This window comes from Bombina bombina, chromosome 6 (genome assembly GCF_027579735.1).
Source record: "Bombina bombina isolate aBomBom1 chromosome 6, aBomBom1.pri, whole genome shotgun sequence".
In the NCBI taxonomy this organism is placed as follows: domain Eukaryota; kingdom Metazoa; phylum Chordata; class Amphibia; order Anura; family Bombinatoridae; genus Bombina; species Bombina bombina.
In genome coordinates, this window is record NC_069504.1 from 847,423,308 (window position 1) to 847,446,657 (window position 23,350).

General features: G+C 37.5%; 1 protein-coding gene across 1 annotated transcript in view; it reads left to right on the top strand.

Moving 5' to 3' along the window:
* Positions 1–22,354: 22,354 nt before the first annotated feature.
* The window catches only part of LOC128663766 (AP-1 complex subunit sigma-1A), a 61,949-nt gene continuing 60,953 nt past the window's right edge, over positions 22,355–23,350 (top strand). The window contains exon 1 of the mRNA XM_053718258.1: positions 22,355–22,508. Coding sequence (XP_053574233.1) covers positions 22,506–22,508 — 3 coding nt within the window. The 5' untranslated portion in view covers positions 22,355–22,505. The remainder of the gene's footprint in view (positions 22,509–23,350) is intronic.

The window sequence follows — 23,350 nt, forward strand, 5'->3', positions numbered from 1 at the left end:
AGTATTCTGGGAGGCCTCTAAGGCCGTTTTACGAGGGGAAATTAAATCTTACTCCCTACACCTGAAAAAAAATTGGACCCTAACAACTAGACAACTTGCTAATCGGGTTAAGAACGCATATAGGGCTTATATTATAAACCACACTAAAGTTTGCTGGGATGCATATGTGACGGCAAAAACGCTCCGTGACACGCATATTAAGCAAAGTAGCGTTCAGGAAGAAATGAGAATGAGAGCAATATACGGTGGCTTTACGGGTAGATCGGCAAAATTTCTGGCCAGAACTACTAAATCTTCTCCCAGACATCCAATATCTGCTATTAAACAGGGAGATATGAGATATACCAAACATACTGACATTGAAAAAGTATTCTTTGATTTTTTTCAAGATTTATACAAAAGAGAGCCTACTAACCCCGATAAGAGACTTGTATTCTGGGAAAAGATTGAGATCCCAAGGTTATCTTCTGAGGCCAGAGACACGATTAATGCCTCTATTACTGAGGAGGAAATCACAATAGCAATTAAGAATGCGAAAACTAATAAAGCGGCTGGACCTGATGCCCTCCCCATTGAGTACTATAGGATTTTGCAGACACAGGTGACCCCAATATTGAACAAACTATTTAATTTTTATTTTTCAGAGAACACCAATTGATCCCCCTCTTTTACAATCGCAAATATCTCATTAATCCTAAAAAAGGGTAAAGACCCGGAATTACCTAGCTCCTATAGACCGATCTCAGTCCTAAACACCGACTATAAGCTGCTCGCATCTATAATAGCCTCCCGATTGAAGCCATACATGGGTGATTTAATCCATGAGAACCAATCTGGTTTCATGTCGGGCCGGAACCATGTAAGAAATACAAGGAAATTATTAATCCTGATCGAATCCTTCTGGATTAAATATAAGTCTTTACGAGTACGGGAAACGGAAGATAAGGCTATCTTAACGATCGACGCAGAGAAAGCGTTTGATCGCGTTGATTGGGTCCATTTGTTCTCCGCGCTAGATCGGTTCGGATTTCCTGAATACTTTATTAATTATATTCAATTAATCTATAGTACCCCTTCCTCGGCTGTCATCATAAATAATACATCTACCCAACGCTTTGAGCTCTCCAGAGGGACTAGACAAGGATGCCCTCTTTCTCCTTTTCTATTCAACCTGAGTATAGAACCCCTTGCCATTCGATTAAGACAAGAACTGGACAGGATCCTCATGGCAGATGAAAAGCTAGTGTTGCTCCTATATGCGGATGATCTTCTAATATTTCTTTCTAATCTTAAGGTCACTATACCCATCTTTCAAACGATTATCCAAGAATTTGGGGAGATCTCTGGATTTAAGATAAACATCTCAAAATCAGAACTAATGTGGCTATATAGAAATCCTCCTTATTATTGTAATCATCCCTTCCTTGAGGTCTCCCAGATTACTTATCTCGGCCTTTGTCTATCTAGAAATCCAGAAGAGTGGTACAAAATAAATTATAGGCCAAGTCTAGACTACTGCAGAAAGAAGTTAGTGGAGTGGACTTCGCTACCTATATCATTAACGGCGCGTGTAACTTTAATTAAATCTGTCCTCTTTCCAAAACTTTTTTATATTATGCAGAATATCCCGTGCTTTCTACATAAAAAAGATATTATCATGTATAATATGGCATGTTCTCAATTCTTATGGAATGGTAAGAGACCACGCATAGCGCCCCATAGACTTATGAATTCTAAGCTATCAGCAGGCCTCGCTCTCCCTAATATTCAATCATATAATCTGGTCATTTTAGCCAGATTTGCTCTAGACTGGCTAACTGGGAAAGACCAAATTTCCTCGGTTATCTGGGAAAATCAAATTGTGGCCCCGTTCAATTTGAAGGCACTTTTACACTGTCCCCTCACTTCCCTGCCCTCCAATATATTCTATATGACCACCTTTAAGAACGTTATTGTGGCCTGGCAGAGGCTTTGTGTGGAAAACGATTGCTCCCCTCACTTATCACAATATTTAACTATATGTGGTAATCCCGAGTTTGGGCCAGGCTTAACCAATCAGATATTCAAAGCTTGGGCGTCAAAGGGCCTTCAAAATATGTGGCAACTACTAGACACAGACGGATACCCGCGACTGTTTGAGGATATTGCAATGCAATACGATCTACAGCCACGCGAATTCTATGCTTATCTCCAAGCTAGACACTATCTGCATGAGCTATGCTCAAAATACGGGAATAATTGGTCCCGGGGTGAGCTACAGGCCAAGATCTCCCTGTATGCGGCAGGAATCTATATAATTTCCCCACTATATCTTCTCATAAATCAGAAAACGTCAAAGACACAGGTAACTGAGATGGTGGCAATGTGGGACACATATTTCCCAGCTATAGACGAACAGACCATTACAGGGAGTTTCCAAATAATCCAACAAAGCTGGGTACCGACCTCGTGGAGAGAGTCACAGATAAAAATTGGCCTTAAAAGGTATCTTACTCCTGCTGTTCTCTCCAAATGGTATAAATCAAGAGTCCTTTGTCCTAGATGTTCTTCATTAAGTGCAGATCTATTCCACTGTCTCTGGAGTTGCCCCAAAATCCATCAATACTGGAAGAAAATATCCTACTGGATGACAGTAACTCTGAAATTGGATCACAAATTATCCCCAATAGATGTTTTCTTTCTGGTGAAATTTCAGGGAATAACCAAGAATTACAATCTGATAAACACTATAATTCTAACGGCTCGGAATCTTATCTTTAAACAGTGGAAAGCTTCTTCTGCACCTACAATGATACAATTTAAAAGTGCTATGATTAACCATTTCACAACTGAGCAATTCAATATTCCCTATCCACAAGATAAATATCTGCCTACATTCTTCAAAAAATGGGAAACACTTTTGAGATCTTTTCCTCTTGCACTTCAGAAAAAGCTGATTAAACCTCTTAGAGACACGGAGTATGTTATGGTAAATATTCTAGCTGGCCACTTCCCTGGAGAATGGGCGTCAGATTCTGGGTGAGGTGATTAGGCTGGGCGGGAGACGAGAGAGTTGGGGATTTTTATTTTTCCTTTTTTTTTTTTTTTTTTTTTTCTTCTCGTTTTGTGTGATGTGTGTATGCTTGGGAGAGATATTAATTACTAAAAGAAGTAAGGATGAAAAATGACCACAAATTTGTCACAAGTTTATTATGTTTTTTAGACTTTGATACACATAGGATAAACTCTGGTTGATTGTCTAATTTTGGGGTTATCTTTATTATGTAATCCACTATTGTAAGGGGGATTGCTGGCCCTTACCTTGAAACGGATTGTTAATATTTAAACTGTATATGGAATATTTTATTCATTGTGATGTATTTTTACACGTGATTATTGTAATATATTTTCTTTACTATAAAATAAAAGTTTAATAATTGGTGGCACTAATTGTCTAGTTGGGACTGGCACACAGGCAGGCAGGCAGGAGGAAAATGCAATTCAAGGAGGGCACTAGTAGACTGCAGATTGACAGTCAAAACAGTGATGATTGACAAATTTTGCAATACTGTTAAAATAAATATGATTGCTGGCACTAATTGGATAGTTGGGCCTGGCACACAGGCTGGCAGGCAGTAGAAAAGTGCAATTCAATGGCACGAGCAAACTGAGGATTAAGATCAACAATCAAATTTTTTTTAATTTTAATTAGTAACTATACTGTGAAAACAATTATGATTGGTGTAAATAGTTGGCAAGACGGCCTGGCACAAAAGGCTGTCAGGCAGGAGGTAGATGCAATTCAAGGACACTAGGAGACCGATTACTGACAGTCAAAACAGTGATGATTGACAATTTTTGCAATACTGTTAAAAGAAATATGATTGCTGGCAATAATTGGCTAGGTGGGCCTGGCACACAGGCTGCAAGGCAGGAGGAAAGTGCAATTCAATGGCACGAGCAAACTGAGGATTCACAACAACTATTACCAAAAATTTTAATTTTTAATTATTAAGAATACTGTGACAACAAATATGATTGGTGTAAATATTTTTCAAGTAGGCCTGGCACACAGGCTTGGAAGGCAGTAGAAAAGTATAATTCTAGGGCACGAGCAAACTGAGGATTAATATCAACAATCAAGAATTTTTTTATTTTAATTAGTAACTGTACTGTGACAACAATTATGATTGGTGTAAATAGTTGGCAAGATGGCCTGGCACAAAAGGCTGGCAGGCAGGAGGTAAATGCAATTCAAGGACACTAGGAGACTGATTACTGACAGTCAAAACAGTGATGATTGACAATTTTTGCAATACTGTTAAAAGAAATATGATTGCTGGCAATAATTGGCTAGGTGGGCCTAGCACACAGCAGGCTGCAAGGCAGGAGGAAAGTGCAATTCAATGGCACCAGCAAACTGAGGATTCACAACAACTATTACCAAAAATTTTAATTTTTAATTATTAAGAATACTGTGACAACAAATATGATTGGTGTAAATATTTTTCAAGTAGGCCTGGCACACAGGCTTGGAAGGCAGTAGAAAAGTGCAATTCTAGGGCACGAGCAAATTTAGGATTAAGATCAACAATCAAAAATTTTTTAGTTGGGCCTGGCACACAGGCTGGCAGATATGAGTCGTGGATGGTAGGTAGGGCAGCCATTTAACAAAGTATGCTGTGTAAGTGACAAAAACACAGGCCTGATAGAAAATTAAGTTAGATTACACTAGCAAAATATTTTAAAATTTTAGATTTTAATATTAAAATTATGTTAAGAAGTGCAATGCACATATGACTCTATGAGTGTTCGCACTGGCTGGCTGCTACGTAGGGCAACAATTAACAACAGTATGCTGTGTAAGACAGTTAGACACAGGCCTGATAGAAAATAAAATTAGATTACACTAGCATAATGATTTAAAGACTTTTTTTGGCAATTTAAAGAAAAAGGTTAAGCACATACATATGAGTCGTGACTGATAGCCTTGGAAGGGCAGCTATTAAAAACAGTAGGCTCTGTAAGTCAGATACACACACGCCTGATAGAAAATACTATTAGATTACACTAGAAAAATGATTTAAATTATTTTTTTGGGGGGGAATTAAAAAAAGGTTAAACACATATGAGTCGTGGCTCATAGACTAGGGAGGGCAGCAAGTAAACACAGTAGGCTCTGTATGTCAGCAAAACACACAGGCCGGATAGAAAATTATATTAGGAAACTCAACTACTTATCCAAATAGGTAAGGCTGCTAATAACAGTGCTGTAATTATGGGAGATTTTAACTACCCTGATATAAACTGGGCCAATGAAACTAGTAATTCAGCTAAGGGGGATACATTTTTAAATGTTCTCAGGGATAACTTCTTGTCACAATTAATAGAGGATCCAACTAGGAGTAAAGCTATATTGGATTTAGTGCTATCAAACAATTCAGATATAATATCAAACATAGAAGTTAAAGAACATTTGGGTAACAGTGATCATAACATGGTCACATTTGAAATCTATTTTCAAATGCAGTGTTTTAAAGGCTTAACTAAGACTTTTAATTTCAAGAAAGCAAAATTCAACGATTTAAGGAAATCATTAAATAATATAAATTGGGACAATGTATTTTCTAATAAAAATACAGAGGGTAAATGGATAATATTTAAAAATGTGTTAAATAAATATACATATCAACACATACCATATGGTTATAAAAATAAAAATAAAAAAACAAAGCCGTTATGGCTAAATAAAAATGTGTTAAGAGAAATTAGGAAAAAACGTAGGGCATTTAAATTATTAAAAGAAAATAGTACAGACTCAGCATACAATATTTATAAGGAATGTAACAAAGCATGCAAAAAAGCAATCAAATTAGCCAAAATTGAAAATGAAAAATTAATTGCCAAGGATTCTAAGTCTAACCCTAAAAGGTTCTTTAAGTACATAAATAGCAAAAAATCTAAGAAGGATAATATAGGTACATTAAAATGCGTGGAGGGTAGCATGATAAATAATGACAGGGAGAAGGCTGAGGTACTAAACCAGTTTTTTTCTTCAGTATACACAAGAGAGGAACCATTGAATGATACTTTGGAACAGAATAGAACATGCCAGTCCATACCACTAACTGGGTTTTGTTTAGAGGATATCAGGAAAAAACTGGAAAATATTAAGGTAAATAAAACTCCAGGCCCAGATGGAATATACCCAATGGTGTTAAGGGAACTTAGCACTGTTATAGACAAACCTTTACTCTTAATTTTTCAAGACTCATTATCCTCACGCATGGTACCCCAGGATTGGCGTACAGCTGATGTGGTGCCACTCTTCAAAAAGGGAAGCAGGGATGATCCAGGAAGCTATAGACCAGTTAGTCTGACATCAATAGTGGGGAAGATATTTGAAGGGATTATAAGGGATTATATTGATGAGCATATTCGTGTAAACAAGATTATGAGTTCTAATCAGCATGGCTTTAGGAGAAATAGATCATGTCAAACTAATCTAATTAGATTCTACGAGGAAGTAAGTAAAAATATAGATAAAGGGGAATCAATTGATGTGATATACTTAGATTTTGCAAAGGCATTTGATACAGTGCCACATGAGATATTAATGCACAAAATTAAGGGACTGGGAATAGCTGAAAATGTTAGCTCATGGATAAATAACTGGATAAAAGATAGGGAGCAACGAGTAGTAGTAAATGGATCATACTCAGATTGGACAAAGGTAATCAGTGGCATCCCCCAGGGATCAGTACTGGGCCCTGTTCTTTTTAATATTTTTATAAATGACTTGGAGCAAGGATTAAATAGCGACATCTCTATTTTTGCATATGATACTAAGTTAAGTAAGGTCATTAGGTCAGAGCAGGACGAACTCTCTTTACAAAGGGATTTGCTAAAATTAGAACTATGGGCAAGTGAATGGAAAATGAGATTTAATACAGAAAAATGCAAGGTTCTACATTTTGGAAGTAAAAATAAGCAGGCTACGTATTTTTTAAATGGGACAAGACTTAGCCAAACACAGGAGGAAAGGGATTTGGGAGTAGTAATAGATAACAAGCTAAAGATGGGTGCACAATGCAGGGCAGCGGCTTCAAAGGCTAATAAGATACTAGCATGTATTAAAAGAGGCATTGATTCAAGGGAGGAAAGCATAATTCTGTCATTATATAAAGCCCTGGTAAGACCTCACCTTGAGTTTGGAGTGCAGTTCTGGGGACCAATTGCTAAAAAGATATTGCAGAGCTAGAAAAAGTTCAGAGAAGGGCCACAAAGCTAATAAGGGGATTGGAGAAATTAACCTATGAGGAGAGGCTAGCCAAACTGGGTCTGTTTTCTTTGGAAAAAAGGCGCTTGAGAGGTGACATGATTACTTTATATAAATATATTCAAGGCCCATATACAGAGATGGCAGAAGCTCTGCTTATTCCAAGAAAATTGTTTCTGACAAGAGGTCATAATTTAAGATTGGAGGAAAGGAGATTTAATCTCCTGCAACGGAAATGTTTTTTCACTGTAAGAGCAATAAAATTGTGGAACTCATTACCAAAGGAGGTAGTGAATGCCAACACCATAGATACATTTAAAAATAGTCTGGATAAATTTCTGTATATAAACAAAATTCATGGATATGATTGCTAGTATTAAATGGGTCACATTTTAATGGGGTTATTTAAGCTTAACTGGAGCTTTTTGTAAGTATTTTAGATTTGTATAGGTTTAACTCGATGGACTTCAGTCTTTTTTCAACCTTATCTACTATGTTACTATGTTACACTATCAAACAAATTTAAACTTTTTTTTTTATATATTAAAATTAAGGTGAAGAAGAATAGATATGAGTGCTGGGTGGCTGCCTGGCACAGACCAATTAACCAAAAGACTGAAAAAAAAATGAGGTATATTAATGCTGAGTGAGCCTGACAGACACAGGCCTGATAGTAAATGTAATTAGATTACACTAGCAAAATATTTTTTTATTTTTTTTTTTAAATTTAAAATAATGTTATAAACGGATATTAACACTGGTGGCTGCTGGCTGGCACAGAGCAATGAACCAGAGTATATGCTGTGTGACACTGGCCTGATAGAAAATGAAAAAAAATTACACTAGCAAAATAATTAAATTTTTTGGTTAGTTAAATTTAAACTAATGTTGTTAGGGAGATATCAGTGGTGGCAGTAATCACAGCATATGCTGTGAGCCTTAAACACACAGCCTGAAAGCCAGGCAAATGCTAATAAAAAAAAAAAAAAAAACAGCACGAAATATAGCCCTAAAAAGGGCTTTTTGGGGTGCTGTGCTTGCAGCAGAGATGAGTGGAGTCCTTCTGGACTGTAAATACACTAGCCTAGCTATGGCCTAGATTTGGAGTTTGGCGGTAGATGGGCTGTTAACGCTCCGCTGGCTTTTTTCTGGCCGCACCATAAAATTAACTCTGGTATCGAGAGTTCCAAAAAATGCTGCGTTAGGCTCCAAAAAAGGAGCGTAGAGCATTTTTACCGCAAATGCAACTCTCGATACCAGAGTTGCTTACGGACGCGGCCAGCCTCAAAAACGTGCTCGTGCACGATTCTCCCATAGGAAACAATGGGGCTGTTTGAGCTGTAAAAAAACCTAACACCTGCAAAAAAGCAGCGTTCAGCTCCTAACGCAGCCCCATTGTTTCCTATGGGGAAACACTTCCTACGTCTGCACCTAACACTCTAACATGTACCCCGAGTCTAAACACCCCTAACCTTACACTTATTAACCCCTAATCTGCCGCCCCCGCTATCGCTGACCCCTGCATATTATTATTAACCCCTAATCTGCCGCTCCGTACACCGCCGCAACCTACGTTATCCCTATGTACCCCTAATCTGCTGCCCCTAACACCGCCGCCCCTATATTATATTTATTAACCCCTAATCTGCCCCCCACAACGTCGCCGCCAGCTACTTACAATAATTAACCCCTAATCTGCCGACCGCAAAGCGCCGCCACCTACGTTATCCTTATGTACCCCTAATCTGCTGCCCCTAACACCGCCAACCCCTATATTATATTTATTAACCCCTAATCTGCCCCCCTCAACGTCGCCGACACCTGCCTACACTTATTAACCCCTAATCTGCCGAGCGGACCGCACCGCTACTATAATAAAGTTATTAACCCCTAACCCGCCTCACTAACCCTATCATAAATAGTATTAACCCCTAATCTGCCCTCCCTAACATCGCCGACACCTAACTTCAATTATTAACCCCTAATCTGACGACCGGAGCTCATCGCTACTATAATAAATGGATTAACCCCTAAAGCTAAGTCTAACCCTAACACTAACACCCCCCTAACTTAAATATAATTTAAATCTAACAAAATAAATTAACTCTTATTAAATAAATTATTCCTATTTAAAGCTAAATACTTACCTGTAAAATAAACCCTAATATAGCTACAATATAAATTATAATTATATTGTAGCTATTTTAGGATTAATATTTATTTTACAGGCAACTTTGTAATTATTTTAACCAGGTACAATAGCTATTAAATAGTTAAGAACTATTTAATAGTTACCTAGTTAAAATAATTACAAATTTACCTGTAAAATAAATCCTAACCTAAGTTATAATTAAACCTAACACTACCCTATCAATAAATTAATTAAATAAACTACCTACAATTACCTACAATTAACCTAACACTACACTATCAATAAATAAATTAAATACAATTGCTACAAATAACTACAATTACATAAACTAACTAAAGTACAAAAAATAAAAAAGAACTAAGTTACAAAAAATAAAAAAATATTTACAAACATAAGAAAAATATTACAACAATTTTAAACTAATTACACCTACTCTAAGCCCCCTAATAAAATAACAAACACCCCCAAAATAAAGATCCCATTGAAAAGATAGGATACGCAATTGACGTAAGGGGATCTGCGGTATGGAAAAGTCGCGGCTGAAAAGTGAGCGTTAGACCCTTTAATCACTGACTCCAAATACCGGCGGTAGCCTAAAACCAGCGTTAGGAGCCTCTAACGCTGGTTTTCACGGCTAATGCCAAACTCCAAATCTAGCCGTATGTTTTTCCTATTAATGTCAGGAGCAAAAACACAACACGTCCTCTCATTAAGAAAGCAAGGTCGTTATGAGTCTAAAATGGTGGATTCCGAGTAGCTGGGAGGGTCTGTGAGGGAGTGTCTGATGTTGATTGGCTCTAATGTGTCAGGTGGCTGTGACATAAAGGGTCAAAGTTTCCTCTATGATGACACATAGGGGCGGATCTAAGCCATGTGTTCGCCCACAAACGCGAATGCGAACAAGCTATGTTCGCTGTGAACCGTTCGCGGGCGAACAGTTCGGGACATCACTATTTATTAACCGCTAATCTGCCGCCCCCAACGTCGCCACCACCTACCTACAATTATTAACCCCTAATCTGCCGACCGGACATCACCGCCACTATAATAAATGTATTAACCCCTAAACCGCCGCACTCCCGCCTCGCAAACACTATAATAAATTTTATTAACCCCTAATCTGCCCTCCCTAACATCGCCACCACCTACAATTATTAACCCCTAATCTGCCGCCCCCAACGTCGCCGATACTATAATAAAGTTATTAACCCCTAAACCTAAGTCTAACCCTAACCCTAACACCCCCCTAAGTTAAAGCTATTTTTAATAAATCTAAATAAAATTACAATAATTAAATAAATTATTCCTATTTAAAACTAAATACTTAAATATAAAATAAACCATAAGATAGCTACAATATAACTAATAGTTACATTGTAGCTATTTTAGGATTTATATTTATTTTACAGGCAACTTTGTATTTATTTTAACTAGGTACAATAGTTATTAAATAGTTAATAACTATTTAATAGCTACCTAGTTAAATAATTACAAAATTTCCTGTAAAATAAATCCTAACCTAAGTTACAAATACACCTAACACTACACTATCAATAAATTAATTAAATAAATTAACTACAATTATCTATACTAAAATACAATTAAATAAACTAAAATATATTACAAAAAAACAAACACTAAATTACAAAAAATAAAAAAATATTACAAGAAGTTTAATCTAATTACACCTAATCTAATCCCCCTAATAAAATAAAAAAGCCCCCCAAAATAATAAAATTCCTTATCCTAAACTAAATTACAAGGTAATCAGCTCTTTTACCAGCCCTTAAAATGGCTTTTTGCAGGGCATTGCCCCAAAGTAATCAGCACTTTTACCTGTAAAAAAATGAAATACAATCCCCCCCCAACATTACAAGCCACCACCCACACACCCCTACTCTAAAACCCACCCGAACCTAACACTACCCCATTGAAAATCGCCATACCTTGAGCCGTGTTCACCCAGCCGGGCACCGTTGGGGCAGAAGAGGACATCCGGACCGGCAGACTTCTTCATCCAAGCGGCATCTTCTATCTTCATCCTTCCGGAGCGGAGCCATCTTCTATCCAGCCGACGCGGAGCCATCCTCTTCTTCCGATGTCCTAACGAAGAATGACGGTTCCTTTAAATGACATCATCCAAGATGGCGTCCCTCGAATTCCGATTGGCTGATAGGATTCTATCAGCCAATTGGAATTAAGGTAGGAAAATTCTGATTGGTTGATTTAATCAGCCAATCGGATTAAAGTTCAATCCGATTGGCTGATTGGATCAGCCAATAGAATTGACCTCGCATTCTATTGGCTGATCCAATCAGCCAATCGGATTTAACTTCAATCCGATTGGCTGATTAAATCAACCAATCGGAATTTTCCTACCTTAATTCCGATTGGCTGATAGAATCCTATTAGCCAATTTGAATTCGAGGGACGCCATCTTGGATGACGTCATTTAAAGGAACCGTCATTCTTCGTTAGCACATCGGAGGAAGAGGATGGCTCTACGTCGGCTGGATAGAAGATGGCTCCGCTCCGGAAGGATGAAGATAGAAGATGCCGCCTGGATGAAGATGTCTGCCAGTCTGGATGTCCTCTTCTGCCCGGATAGGATGAAGACTTCTGCCGATCTGGATGTCCTCTTCTGCCCCATCGGTGCCCGGCTGGGAGAACACGGCTCAAGGTAGGGTGATCTTCAATGGGAAGCAGCACTCTTACTCCATAGTCCATAAAATCCAAAGGTTTATTACAAAAATGTTTAAAACAAGTAGACAAGTAGACAAGCACGAAACATGTAAGGATTTGCTTCCCCCCCCTCCACCTGTATAGCTTGCATTTGTACTGTGCTGTGCTTGTCTACTTGTCTACTTGTTTTAAACATTTTTGTAATAAACCTTTGGATTTTATGGACTATGGAGTAAGAGTGCTGCTTCCCTCTACTTTCTACTATTGGATTTGGCTTGATTCGCATTTTTAGCTGGCACCGCGCCAACAGTGCTTCTCTTTCTTTTTGCCGACATTCTGGGGCTGTAATTGGATAGCAGCGCACACACCCTCTTCAGGCTGTAGCGACGTCACTCTCCTACTCACTGATCTTCAATGGGGTAGTGTTAGGTTTTTTTAAGGGGGGATCGGGTGGGTTTTAGAGTAGGGGTGTGTGGGTGGTGGGTTGTAATGTTGGGGGGGCATTGTATTTCTTTTTTTTACAGGTAAAAGAGCTGATTACTTTGGGGCAATGCCCCACAAAAAGCCCTTTTAAGGGCTGGTAAAAGAGCTGATTACTTTGTAATTTAGTTTAGGATAGGGAATTTTATTATTTTGGGGGGCTTTTTAATTTTATTAGGGGATTAGATTAGGTGTAATTAGATTAAACTTCTTGTAATATTTTTTTATTTTTTGTAATTTAGTGTTTGTTTTTTTTGTAATATAGTTTAGTTTATTTAATTGTATTTTAGTATAGATAATTGTAGTTAATGTATTTAATTAATTTATTGATAGTGTAGTGTTAGGTGTATTTGTAACTTAGGTTGGGATTTATTTTACAGGAAATTTTGTAATTATTTTAACTAGGTAGCTAAAATAAATAAATAAAGTTGCCTGTAAAATAAATATAAATCCTAAAATAGCTACAATGTAACTATTAGTTATATTGTAGCTATCTTATGGTTTATTTTATAGGTAAGTATTTAGCTTTAAATAGGAATAATTTATTTAATTATAGTACTTTTATTTAGATTTATTAAAAATAGATTTAACTTAGGGGGGTGTTAGGGTTAGACTTAGGTTTAGGGGTTAATAACTTTATTATAGTAGCGGCGATGTTGGGGGCAGCAGATTAGGGGTTAATAATTGTAGGTATGTGGCGGCGATGTCCGGTTGGCAGATTAGGGGTTAATAATTGTAGGTAGGTGGCGGCGACGTTGGGGGAGGCAGATTAGGGGTTAATAAATATAATATAGGTGTTAGGCAAATTCCATTAAAAAGATAGGATACGCAATTGACGTAAAGGGATTTGCGGTATGGAAAAGTTGCGGGAAAAAAAGTGAGCGGTAGACCCTTTCCTGCCTGACTTGTAATACCAGCGGGCGTTAAAAAGCAGCGTTAGGACCCCTTAATGCTGCTTTTTAAAGCTAACGCAGAACTCGTAATCTAGGCGATAATGTTTAAACAATGTTGCAAGTAATCAGACTGCATAAAAACCTGTGAAGCTAACCACTTAATGCCTTCAGTTTTAACAACTAGTATTATGCCCTGTAAAATGAACCCTTTATTGCCTAAAGTTTAGCTTACATACCAAATTCACTCCTAGGGGCCGATTTATCAACAGTCGGACGGACATGATCTGCTGTAGCGGATCATGTCCGCCCGACATCGCTGAATGCCGACAGCACTGCTGCATGCCGACAGCACTGGTGAACTGCTTGTGCAATGCCGCCCCCTGCAGATTTGCGGCCAATCGGCCAAAAGCAGTTGGTGTCAATCAACCCGGTCGTATACGATTGGGTTGATTGCTAGTTAAGGAGCAACATACTTAAAACTGCTGCTTCTTAATTGCTGTTTCCGGCGAGCCTGGAGGCTCGCGCGGAAACAGGGGGATCAGGGGCCATTCGGCCCTTGTTAAATAGACCCCCTAGAGTAATGTGTCTTACACTAATTCTACTTCTGCTTTTTTCCCTACCCATTACAAAAGCATTCTAAATTACATTGAATAACGGCGTGTCCTTTGCTTTATTAATTTTTCTCTGCTACTATAGGTGCTACAGCGTGCAATTTGTGTATTGTTTTAGGGTCTATTGTATGTGGTTTTTGGGGCAGAGGCTGTTAAAGGCCTTAGGTAGAACTTGAACATGAGGCCCCCCAGTAACGCATGCATATATTCACATGCTCCTACACACAGTCCTTTACCCATACATTCACACACTCATATACAAAGACATTTACCCACAAATGCATGGACTCATATACACAATAATATACCATTACAGGGAGTGCAGAATTATTAGGCAAATGAGTATTTTGACCACATCATCCTCTTTATGCATGTTGTCTTACTCCAAGCTGTATAGGCTCGAAAGCCTACTACCAATTAAGCATATTAGGTGATGTGCATCTCTGTAATGAGAAGGGGTGTGGTCTAATGACATCAACACCCTATATCAGGTGTGCATAATTATTAGGCAACTTCCTTTCCTTTGGCAAAATGGGTCAAAAGAAGGACTTGACAGGCTCAGAAAAGTCAAAAATAGTGAGATATCTTGCAGAGGGATGCAGCACTCTTAAAATTGCAAAGCTTCTGAAGCGTGATTATCGAACAATCAAGCGTTTCATTCAAAATAGTCAACAGGGTCGCAAGAAGCGTGTGGAAAAACCAAGGCGCAAAATAACTGCCCATGAACTGAGAAAAGTCAAGCGTGCAGCTGCCAAGATGCCACTTGCCACCAGTTTGGCCATATTTCAGAGCTGCAACATCACTGGAGTGCCCAAAAGCACAAGGTGTGCAATACTCAGAGACATGGCCAAGGTAAGAAAGGCTGAAAGACGACCACCACTGAACAAAACACACAAGCTGAAACGTCAAGACTGGGCCAAGAAATATCTCAAGACTGATTTTTCTAAGGTTTTATGGACTGATGAAATGAGTGTGAGTCTTGATGGGCCAGATGGATGGGCCCGTGGCTGGATTGGTAAAGGGCAGAGAGCTCCAGTCCGACTCAGACGCCAGCAAGGTGGAGGTGGAGTACTGGTTTGGGCTGGTATCATCAAAGATGAGCTTGTGGGGCCTTTTCGGGTTGAGGATGGAGTCAAGCTCAACTCCCAGTCCTACTGCCAGTTTCTGGAAGACACCTTCTTCAAGCAGTGGTACAGGAAGAAGTCTGCATCCTTCAAGAAAAACATGATTTTCATGCAGGACAATGCTCCATCACACGCGTCCAAGTACTCCACAGTGTCTGGGAGGCTGTGGTTGCTGCTGCACGCAATGTTGATGGTGAACAGATCAAAACACTGACAGAATCCATGGATGGCAGGCTTTTGAGTGTCCTTGCAAAGAAAGGTGGCTATATTGGTCACTGATTTGTTTTTGTTTTGTTTTTGAATGTCAGAAATGTATATTTGTGAATGTTGAGATGTTATATTGGTTTCCCTGGTAAAAATAAATAATTGAAATGGGTATATATTTGTTTTTTGTTAAGTTGCCTAATAATTATGCACAGTAATAGTCACCTGCACACACAGATATCCCCCTAAAATAGCTATAACTAAAAACAAACTAAAAACTACTTCCAAAAATATTCAGCTTTGATAATAATGAGTTTTTTGGGTTCATTGAGAACATGGTTGTTGTTCAATAATAAAATTAATCCTCAAAAATACAACTTGCCTAATAATTCTGCACTCCCTGTACGCTTTATCATTTTATATTACCATTTCAAAGTGTTTAACGCGCCTTTAAGTCTTACTGACCTACAGTAATTAAATACACTAAAATACTTTATACGATTGAATGGTAAACTCAGGTGTACCAGGAGTGCCTCCACCCACTCAGAATTCACTTTATTGTACCCGTGTCCCTCCATACAGTGTCTGAGACCCTCTCTGGTGTGCCTATTTCTTCACTTAAATCTCACTTGCCTACAATAATTAAATATACTAAAATACTTCATATGATTGAATAATAAATGCAGTTGTGCCTGGAGTGCCTTCACCCAGTCAGAATTCACTCCAGTGTGCACATGTCCCTTCATACAGTGTCTGAAACCCTCTCAGGTGTGCCTATGTTTCCTCACTTAAAAAAGGCCATGAAACCCACATTTTTTCTTTCATGATTTAGAAAGAGAATGTAATTTTAAACATCTTTCTAATTTACTTATATTATCTAATTTGTTTTATTCTCTTGATATTCTTTGCTGAAAAGCATATCTAGATATGCTCAGTAGCTGCTGATTGGTTGCTGCACATAGAAGCCTTGTGTGATTGGCTCACCATGTGCATTGCTTTTTCTTCAACTAAGGATATCTAAAAAAATGAAGCAAAATAAATAATAGAAGTAAATTGTAATGTTGTTTAAATTTGTATTCTCTATCTGAATCACGAAAGAAAGATTTTGGGTTTAGTGGCCCTTTAATTCTAACTGACCTACAATAACTAAATATGCTGAAATGCTTAATAGGGTTGAAGGCTAAACTTAGTTGTACCTAGAGTGCCTCCACCTAGTCAAAACTCACTCCAGGGATCTCTGGTCCCACCGTATAGTATCTGAGACCCTCCCTGGTGTGCCTGTTTCTTCACTTAAAGGGCCACTGTAAGTAAATATTTTCTATGCCTGTTACTAACTAACTTCCCCAAATACCCTTTTTAGCAATAGCATTTCATTAACATATCTCTACCGTATATCAGAAACCTTGTCTGCAAATTTAATTGTTTTCCAAACCCACTCCGTGGGTATCCTTTGCTCTGTACCAATCCGTTTACAATACCTAAATGGCGCTTTAAACACAAAGTTATTGGTTTAAGTATTTTGAACATGCAGTGCTGAAAATAGTGGGCAGGATAACGTGACATCATCGGCGAATAAAATATATAACTTTTAGAACGTTATGAAACTTCGTTTTGGAGAAAATATAGATCAGTAGGTTTTAATTGTTTATTAACTTTAATATGTTAGTTGTTTAGCTTAAAAATTATAACAGAAAGTAATCCTTTAAAGAGATATTATACACTCATTTTTTTCTTTGCATTCATTTTTTTCAGATTATCTATTTATATAGCCCACAAAGTTTTTTTTGTAAAAAAAAAATATATATATAGTTTTGCTTATTTTTAAATAACATTGCTCTGACTTTCAGACTTCTAACCAAGCCCCAAAGTTTTAGGAGAATACCGTCAGATAACTACTCCAGCTTGCTCCTGTTTGTGTAAAGGGTTTTTTCATATGCAAAAGAAGGGGGAGGGGGGAGTGTCTTATTTTTCACTTGCAGTGGGCTTTTAAACTGAGAGCTTCTAAGTTTTTAAACAGTTTTATACTGGATTTTTATAGTAGTTTCTATTACATGCAGTTATATGAAAATTGGTGTATACTGCCCCTTTAAGTCTCACTGACCTACAATAATGAAATAAGCTAAAATACTGCATAGGAATAAATTATCAACTTAGTTATACTTAGGGCTCCATTTATCAATCATTTGGGGAATTCTCCTTTCTGTTCTCCTATCAGTTCTCCACAGCTCTCCTTAGGAGAGGAGCACATGTGCACCCATATTTATCATAAAAAGTTGTTTTTTCTCCATGGGAGAGCTGAGGAGAGCTGGGGAGAACTAATGATAAATTTCTCCAGTCGGATTAGTATCTTCTCCTTATTTATCACTAAAAATAAGCAACTATTCTCCATGTCAATCATATATAAACCAATAGAAATCTTTATACAGCCTTCCTAGTAGCTTTGTTAACGCCCCTCTTCAGCAAACTTTCATATAAGAAAATAGATCTACATTTTCATTGTTTTTGTGCTTCAATTTTAGTGCTTTTTTATATCTTATTTTTATGCCCCAATAGATATCATTTTTGTGCTCTGTTATATATTATTTTGGTGCTCCATTATATATATATTTTTTACTCCATCATAAATTATTATTGCACTCCAATAACCATTATTATTGTGCTTTGTTATAGATCATTTTTGCACCTTGTAGAGACCTTTTTTTGTGTGTAACTGCTTCTACAACTGGTAGAGAATAGATTTCTAATGCTGTTCTCCACTTTAACTATGGAGAACTTTAAGGTAGGAACTTGCAGGAGAACTTTCAGTCCTCCACAGGAGAATATAAATGATAAATTTGTAACTAGGAGAATTATGAGGAGAACTATATGAAATACGACTAAAAAGATCTAATTTAACCCTTTTTTTGGAGAACATGTTCTCCAAGGAGAGTTAGAACAGAGTATGAGAATTTTACAGTCGAACTTGCCCAATTTTTTATAGGAGTATTTTTGAATGATAAATAGGAAAATTATTTCTCATGAGAACTTTTAGGAGAAAATATAGGAGAATTGGAATGATAAATAGAGCCCCTAGAGTGCCTCCACCCAGACAAAGTTATCTTCAGTGAGCTTTTGTCCCACACTAAAGTGCCTGGGACCCTCTCAGGTGTGCCTATATTTCCTCTCTTAAGTCTATTTTACCTACAATAATTAAATATGCTAATATACTTCATAGGATTGAAGGGTAAACTCTGTAGTACTTAGAGCGCATCCACCTAGAACTCACTCCAATATGCCCTTGTCTATCTCAGTATTTTTACCATGCTGTCATTAAAGGATTACTTTCTGTTATAATTTTTAAGCTAAACAACTAACATATTAAAGTTAATAAACATTAATTAAAACCTACTGACCTATATTTTCTCCAAAACAAAGTTTCATAACGTTCTAAAAGTTATATCTTTTATTCGCCAATGATGTCACGTTATCCTGCCCACTATTTTCAGCACTGAGTGTTCAAAATACCAATTATTATTATTATACCAATAACTTTGTGTTTAAAGCGCCATTTTAAAACCTAGGTATTGTAAACAGATTGGTACAGAGCAAAGGATACCCACAGAGTGGGTTTGGAAAACAATTAAATTTGCAGACAAGATTTCTGATATACGGTAGAGATATGTTAATGAAATGCTATTTGGGGTAGTTAGTTAGTAACAGGTATAGAAAATATTTACTTACAGTGGCCCTTTAACCCTTTCCCCACATTGATTCCCTTGTTATGAACCTCATATTTTGCAGCCAGTAACCCAGCTTCCTCTACATTCTGTAGATCCCAATTTACCCCTTTCCATACGTCCAATGTGACAAGGCACATGCACAATTTTCTTGTTGTGCGTACATGTTGGAATTGGAACCTTAAATTAATTTGACTCAGAGGAACCAAATCATTTATGTGATTCAGTTCTGAAGAACCAAATAACTAAAAATGCACATGTGAATCGACTGGCTATACAGGATAGGTTTAAAACAGGTTAGAGATTGTAAGGTAAATGGTTATATGGCAAGGGTGATTCTAATGTTTACGGGGTTGAAGGTGGAAAGTGAGTTACATGTCTGAGGGCAAGCTGAATCTGAGCAGAAGGAGGAAGGATATAATTGGTTTTATGATAGGTAAGAATAGGGAGGGGTTTGGAGATACATTTATACATTGAAAGGGTTAATGTGGGGACTGCACAGTGAGGAGCAGAGGGTTAGAGAGACATATAAGGGATGAGAGTCAGAGGGGGAGGAAGAGAGACAGAGAGAGAGAAAGAGACCATGGGGGAGAACAACACATAAGGAGAGAGATGGATAGATAGAGACACACACAAGGGGGGGGGGGGGGAGAGGGACCACTGCATTTTAAAGTAATAAAACAGCAGAGCTACAGAGTTCAGAAAATGAGTCTATAATTTAGTGTGAAGTACAAAGGCAAGCTGCTAAGTTAGTGGGTGTAAAGTTTGAGTAAACAAAATACAAAAACGACCCTGCTGTAAAAGAGTAAAAAAACACTAAACCACATTCATTTAATTATCATTTTCACTAACAGAATCCCTTTCAGTAAAATCTTACTTTAATAAGATGTGGCTGAAACACTGCTCTCTGTGCCTCTTTTCCTGCTCTGTAAGGATTCAGGAAGTGACAGTGGCACATTCCACTGCACTAAGAGGGGAAGAACAGAACTCTCTTTTTCACTTTAGCAAAGCTAGCAGGTTCACAGGACAGCAACAAAATATATGAAAGTTGTTTTTTTCCGTTTTTGTTTTGTTTTATATGATTTAACATCCAGCCCCAACCCTATGTTCCACTTACTAATACCTCTCGCTGGATTGGTTCAGCCCAAATAAGACTGCCTCAAATAAGCAGTTAATGGGCCATGCAATGATCTTAACCACTTGCATCCAGTAGGTGGCGGAGCATGTTGTGTAATGGTGGGCAGACCTGATTGTGCCTCTCCATTGCACAACATATAGCTGTGAAGAAAAAAAATGCTGGGGGAAAAAAAATTACATTTTTTTTTTTTTTTTAAAGCCAATAAAAAAAAATATATTTTTGCCCATATGAGAGGTGAAGCACTGCCTCACCTGCCTCTAGTGACTGCACATCACTGGTATGAAGTTATAGTGAGGGTAAGGGATGAAAGAGGTTAATATATTTATATGGAGACTAATATTAATATTGCAAGGGTTAATAGGAAAATGGGGTTAATAATGAAAATAGATTAAATTCAGTATGTCAATATGTGCCCTAAAGACAGTCCAGTTTTCATTTTAGAAGCCCTCTGTGCAGTTTCTTTAAGATGCAACATTGTACTGTATTAAGAAACATTGTATAGAAAACATCAACAGTGGCTGGGAATTTAAAATGCTTGTTTCTCCCATAGAGAATAAAATACGCTAAAATAAGAGATTACTGCCTAAAGTTTAGCTTACATACCAAATTCACTCCTAGGGGCCGATTTATCATCACTCGGACGGACATGATCTGCTGAAGGGGATCATGTCCGCCCAACATCGCTGAATGCCGACAGCGTATGCTTATTTAACATTGCACAAGGGTGACTGCACACAGAATAGGATTCAATTAGAGTCGAGACAGGAGAAATATGTCATTTGCAGTGAGGAAATGGTTAAAGGGACATTAAACTTTTTTCTTTCTTTCATGATTTAGAAAGAACATGGCATTTTAAACAGCTTTCTAGTTTACTTCTATTATCTAATTTGCTTCATTCTCTTGATATAATTTGCTGAAACGCATATCTAGATAGGCTCAGTAACTGCTGATTGGTGGCTGCACATAGATGCCTCATGTGATTGGCTCATCCATGTGCATTGCTATTTCTTCAACAAAGGATATCTAAAGAATGAAGCATATTAGATAATAGAAATACAATGGAACGTTGTTTAAAATGGTTTTCTGTAACTGAATCATGAAAGAACATTTTGGGTTTTTATGTCCCTTTAATGTATGGCATGAAGTTATAATGAGGGGTAAGGGATGAAATAGGTGAATATATTTATATGGAGACTAATATTAGTATTGTAAGGGTTAATAGGAAATGGGGTTAATAACTGATGGCATTGCAAGGGTTAATAGGAAAATAGATTAAATTCAGCATATCAATATGTGCCCTAAAGACTGTGCAGTTTTCATTTTAGAAGCTCTGTGTGCAGTTTCATAGATGCAACATTGTATTAAGAAACATCCACAGTGGCTGGGAATTTAAACGCTTACCATAGATGATAAAATACGCTAAAATAAGATATTATTACCCCCAAATTAATAAAATAAATATATACAATGCATCTTCATTACTTTATTTAATAAACTAAATAAATCTTCTTTTTCAGATTTGTGTCATGCCCTCATTTGTAAAATGCTGTTACTATGTAAAATGTCATGTATTTTCAGTTAATACGTTTTAAAATTGCTTATTTGAAAAAAAATATGACTTTTTTCCTAGCCAAAGTTGTGACTATTTATTGCGACTTTATTTCCTTTCACTCTGCAAACATAGTGGCTGAGTTGCTGATTTAAGTCTGCCTGTTCATACAGATTTATCCTCCCGTAAAACCTCTTTATTTGAAAAAGTTGGTGGTCTTATAGAAATATTATATACCGCCTGTGTTCTCAGATTTGCACTACAGTGTTCATGTCTTATGTCATGGCGAATCATGGTATAATGTTTCTCACGCAGAGAATGTGCTACAAGGCCGTCCTTCAGTGGGTGACGTAACAGCACACCTTGTTGGACAGGTAAAGTCACGGCCACCTAACAACTTTTAGTGGCGATGACTTGATTCCGTTGCCATGGAAAGAAGGGCCGCACTAGCCCGGGTGCATGCGCAGAACGCTCTGTTCGAGATGAATGAGTCCGTAACACTAATAGTAGTCGGATTTACGCATGTGCATTACGTAAATTTGTGGTATGCGCATGCGCACAATATGTTCCCCCTCCCCTCGGGGTGAGGCCGGGGGAGGAGGCTCCAGGTCCGGACTCTGAGCCAGGAGAGACCGGGGACCGAGGCCCAAGGGCAGGCCGCAGCACTGAGTGCATCCGGTTAAAGAGCAGGCGTCAAGATGGTGAGAATGGAATGATGAAGTTGTAAATGTTAAATGTATGTGCGAGTTTACCTGTACACAGGTATTAAATTAGTGCACCAGGAAATGCAAGTATATAGACACTGACACCCGGATATAGAAAATTACTAAAAACCAGTGCGTGTATATGCTTACACTTGCTATTTTTTTTAGGTTTGGCAGCTGCCTTCAATAGCATTGCAACGTATTATTCTATAAACTTGAAATTATTCACAGGTAGTTCTATTATATTATAAGGGAAATATGTATCTGGAAAATAAAGCTGTATTTTTAACATTTAAAAGTTTTGAATATATCTAGATGATATTTTAAACTCTGAAATCAATATAAAACTTGGTAGACATTTTATATGCTATATTTCAGTATACTTATTAATGTATATTTATCAGTTTACCTTCTTTAAACGCTCTAAAGCCACTGCTTCATCTATGTATCATTTTAGCATGACACATGGGAGCAGAATTACTATGTGGCTGAGCTTTGAAAGCAAGTAAATTATATATAAATACAAATATAGTTCTCATGCTTTAATGAGCAGTTATTAAAAGAACAGTAAATACAAAATTAAACATTAATGATTCAGATAGAGCATGCAGTTTTAAACAACTTTCTAATTTACTTTGATACAATTGCCTTGTTTTCTTGGTATCCTTTGTTGAAGCAAGAACCTAGATAGGAGGTTAGGCCCATGCATGTGTCTTGAGTAGTATATGGCAGCAGTATTTCCCACATTGCAAACACTGCTGCCAGATGGCTATAGAAATGTGCACGCACCTGAGCGCACCTTGGATTACTCTTTAACAAAGGATATGAAGAGAGCTAAG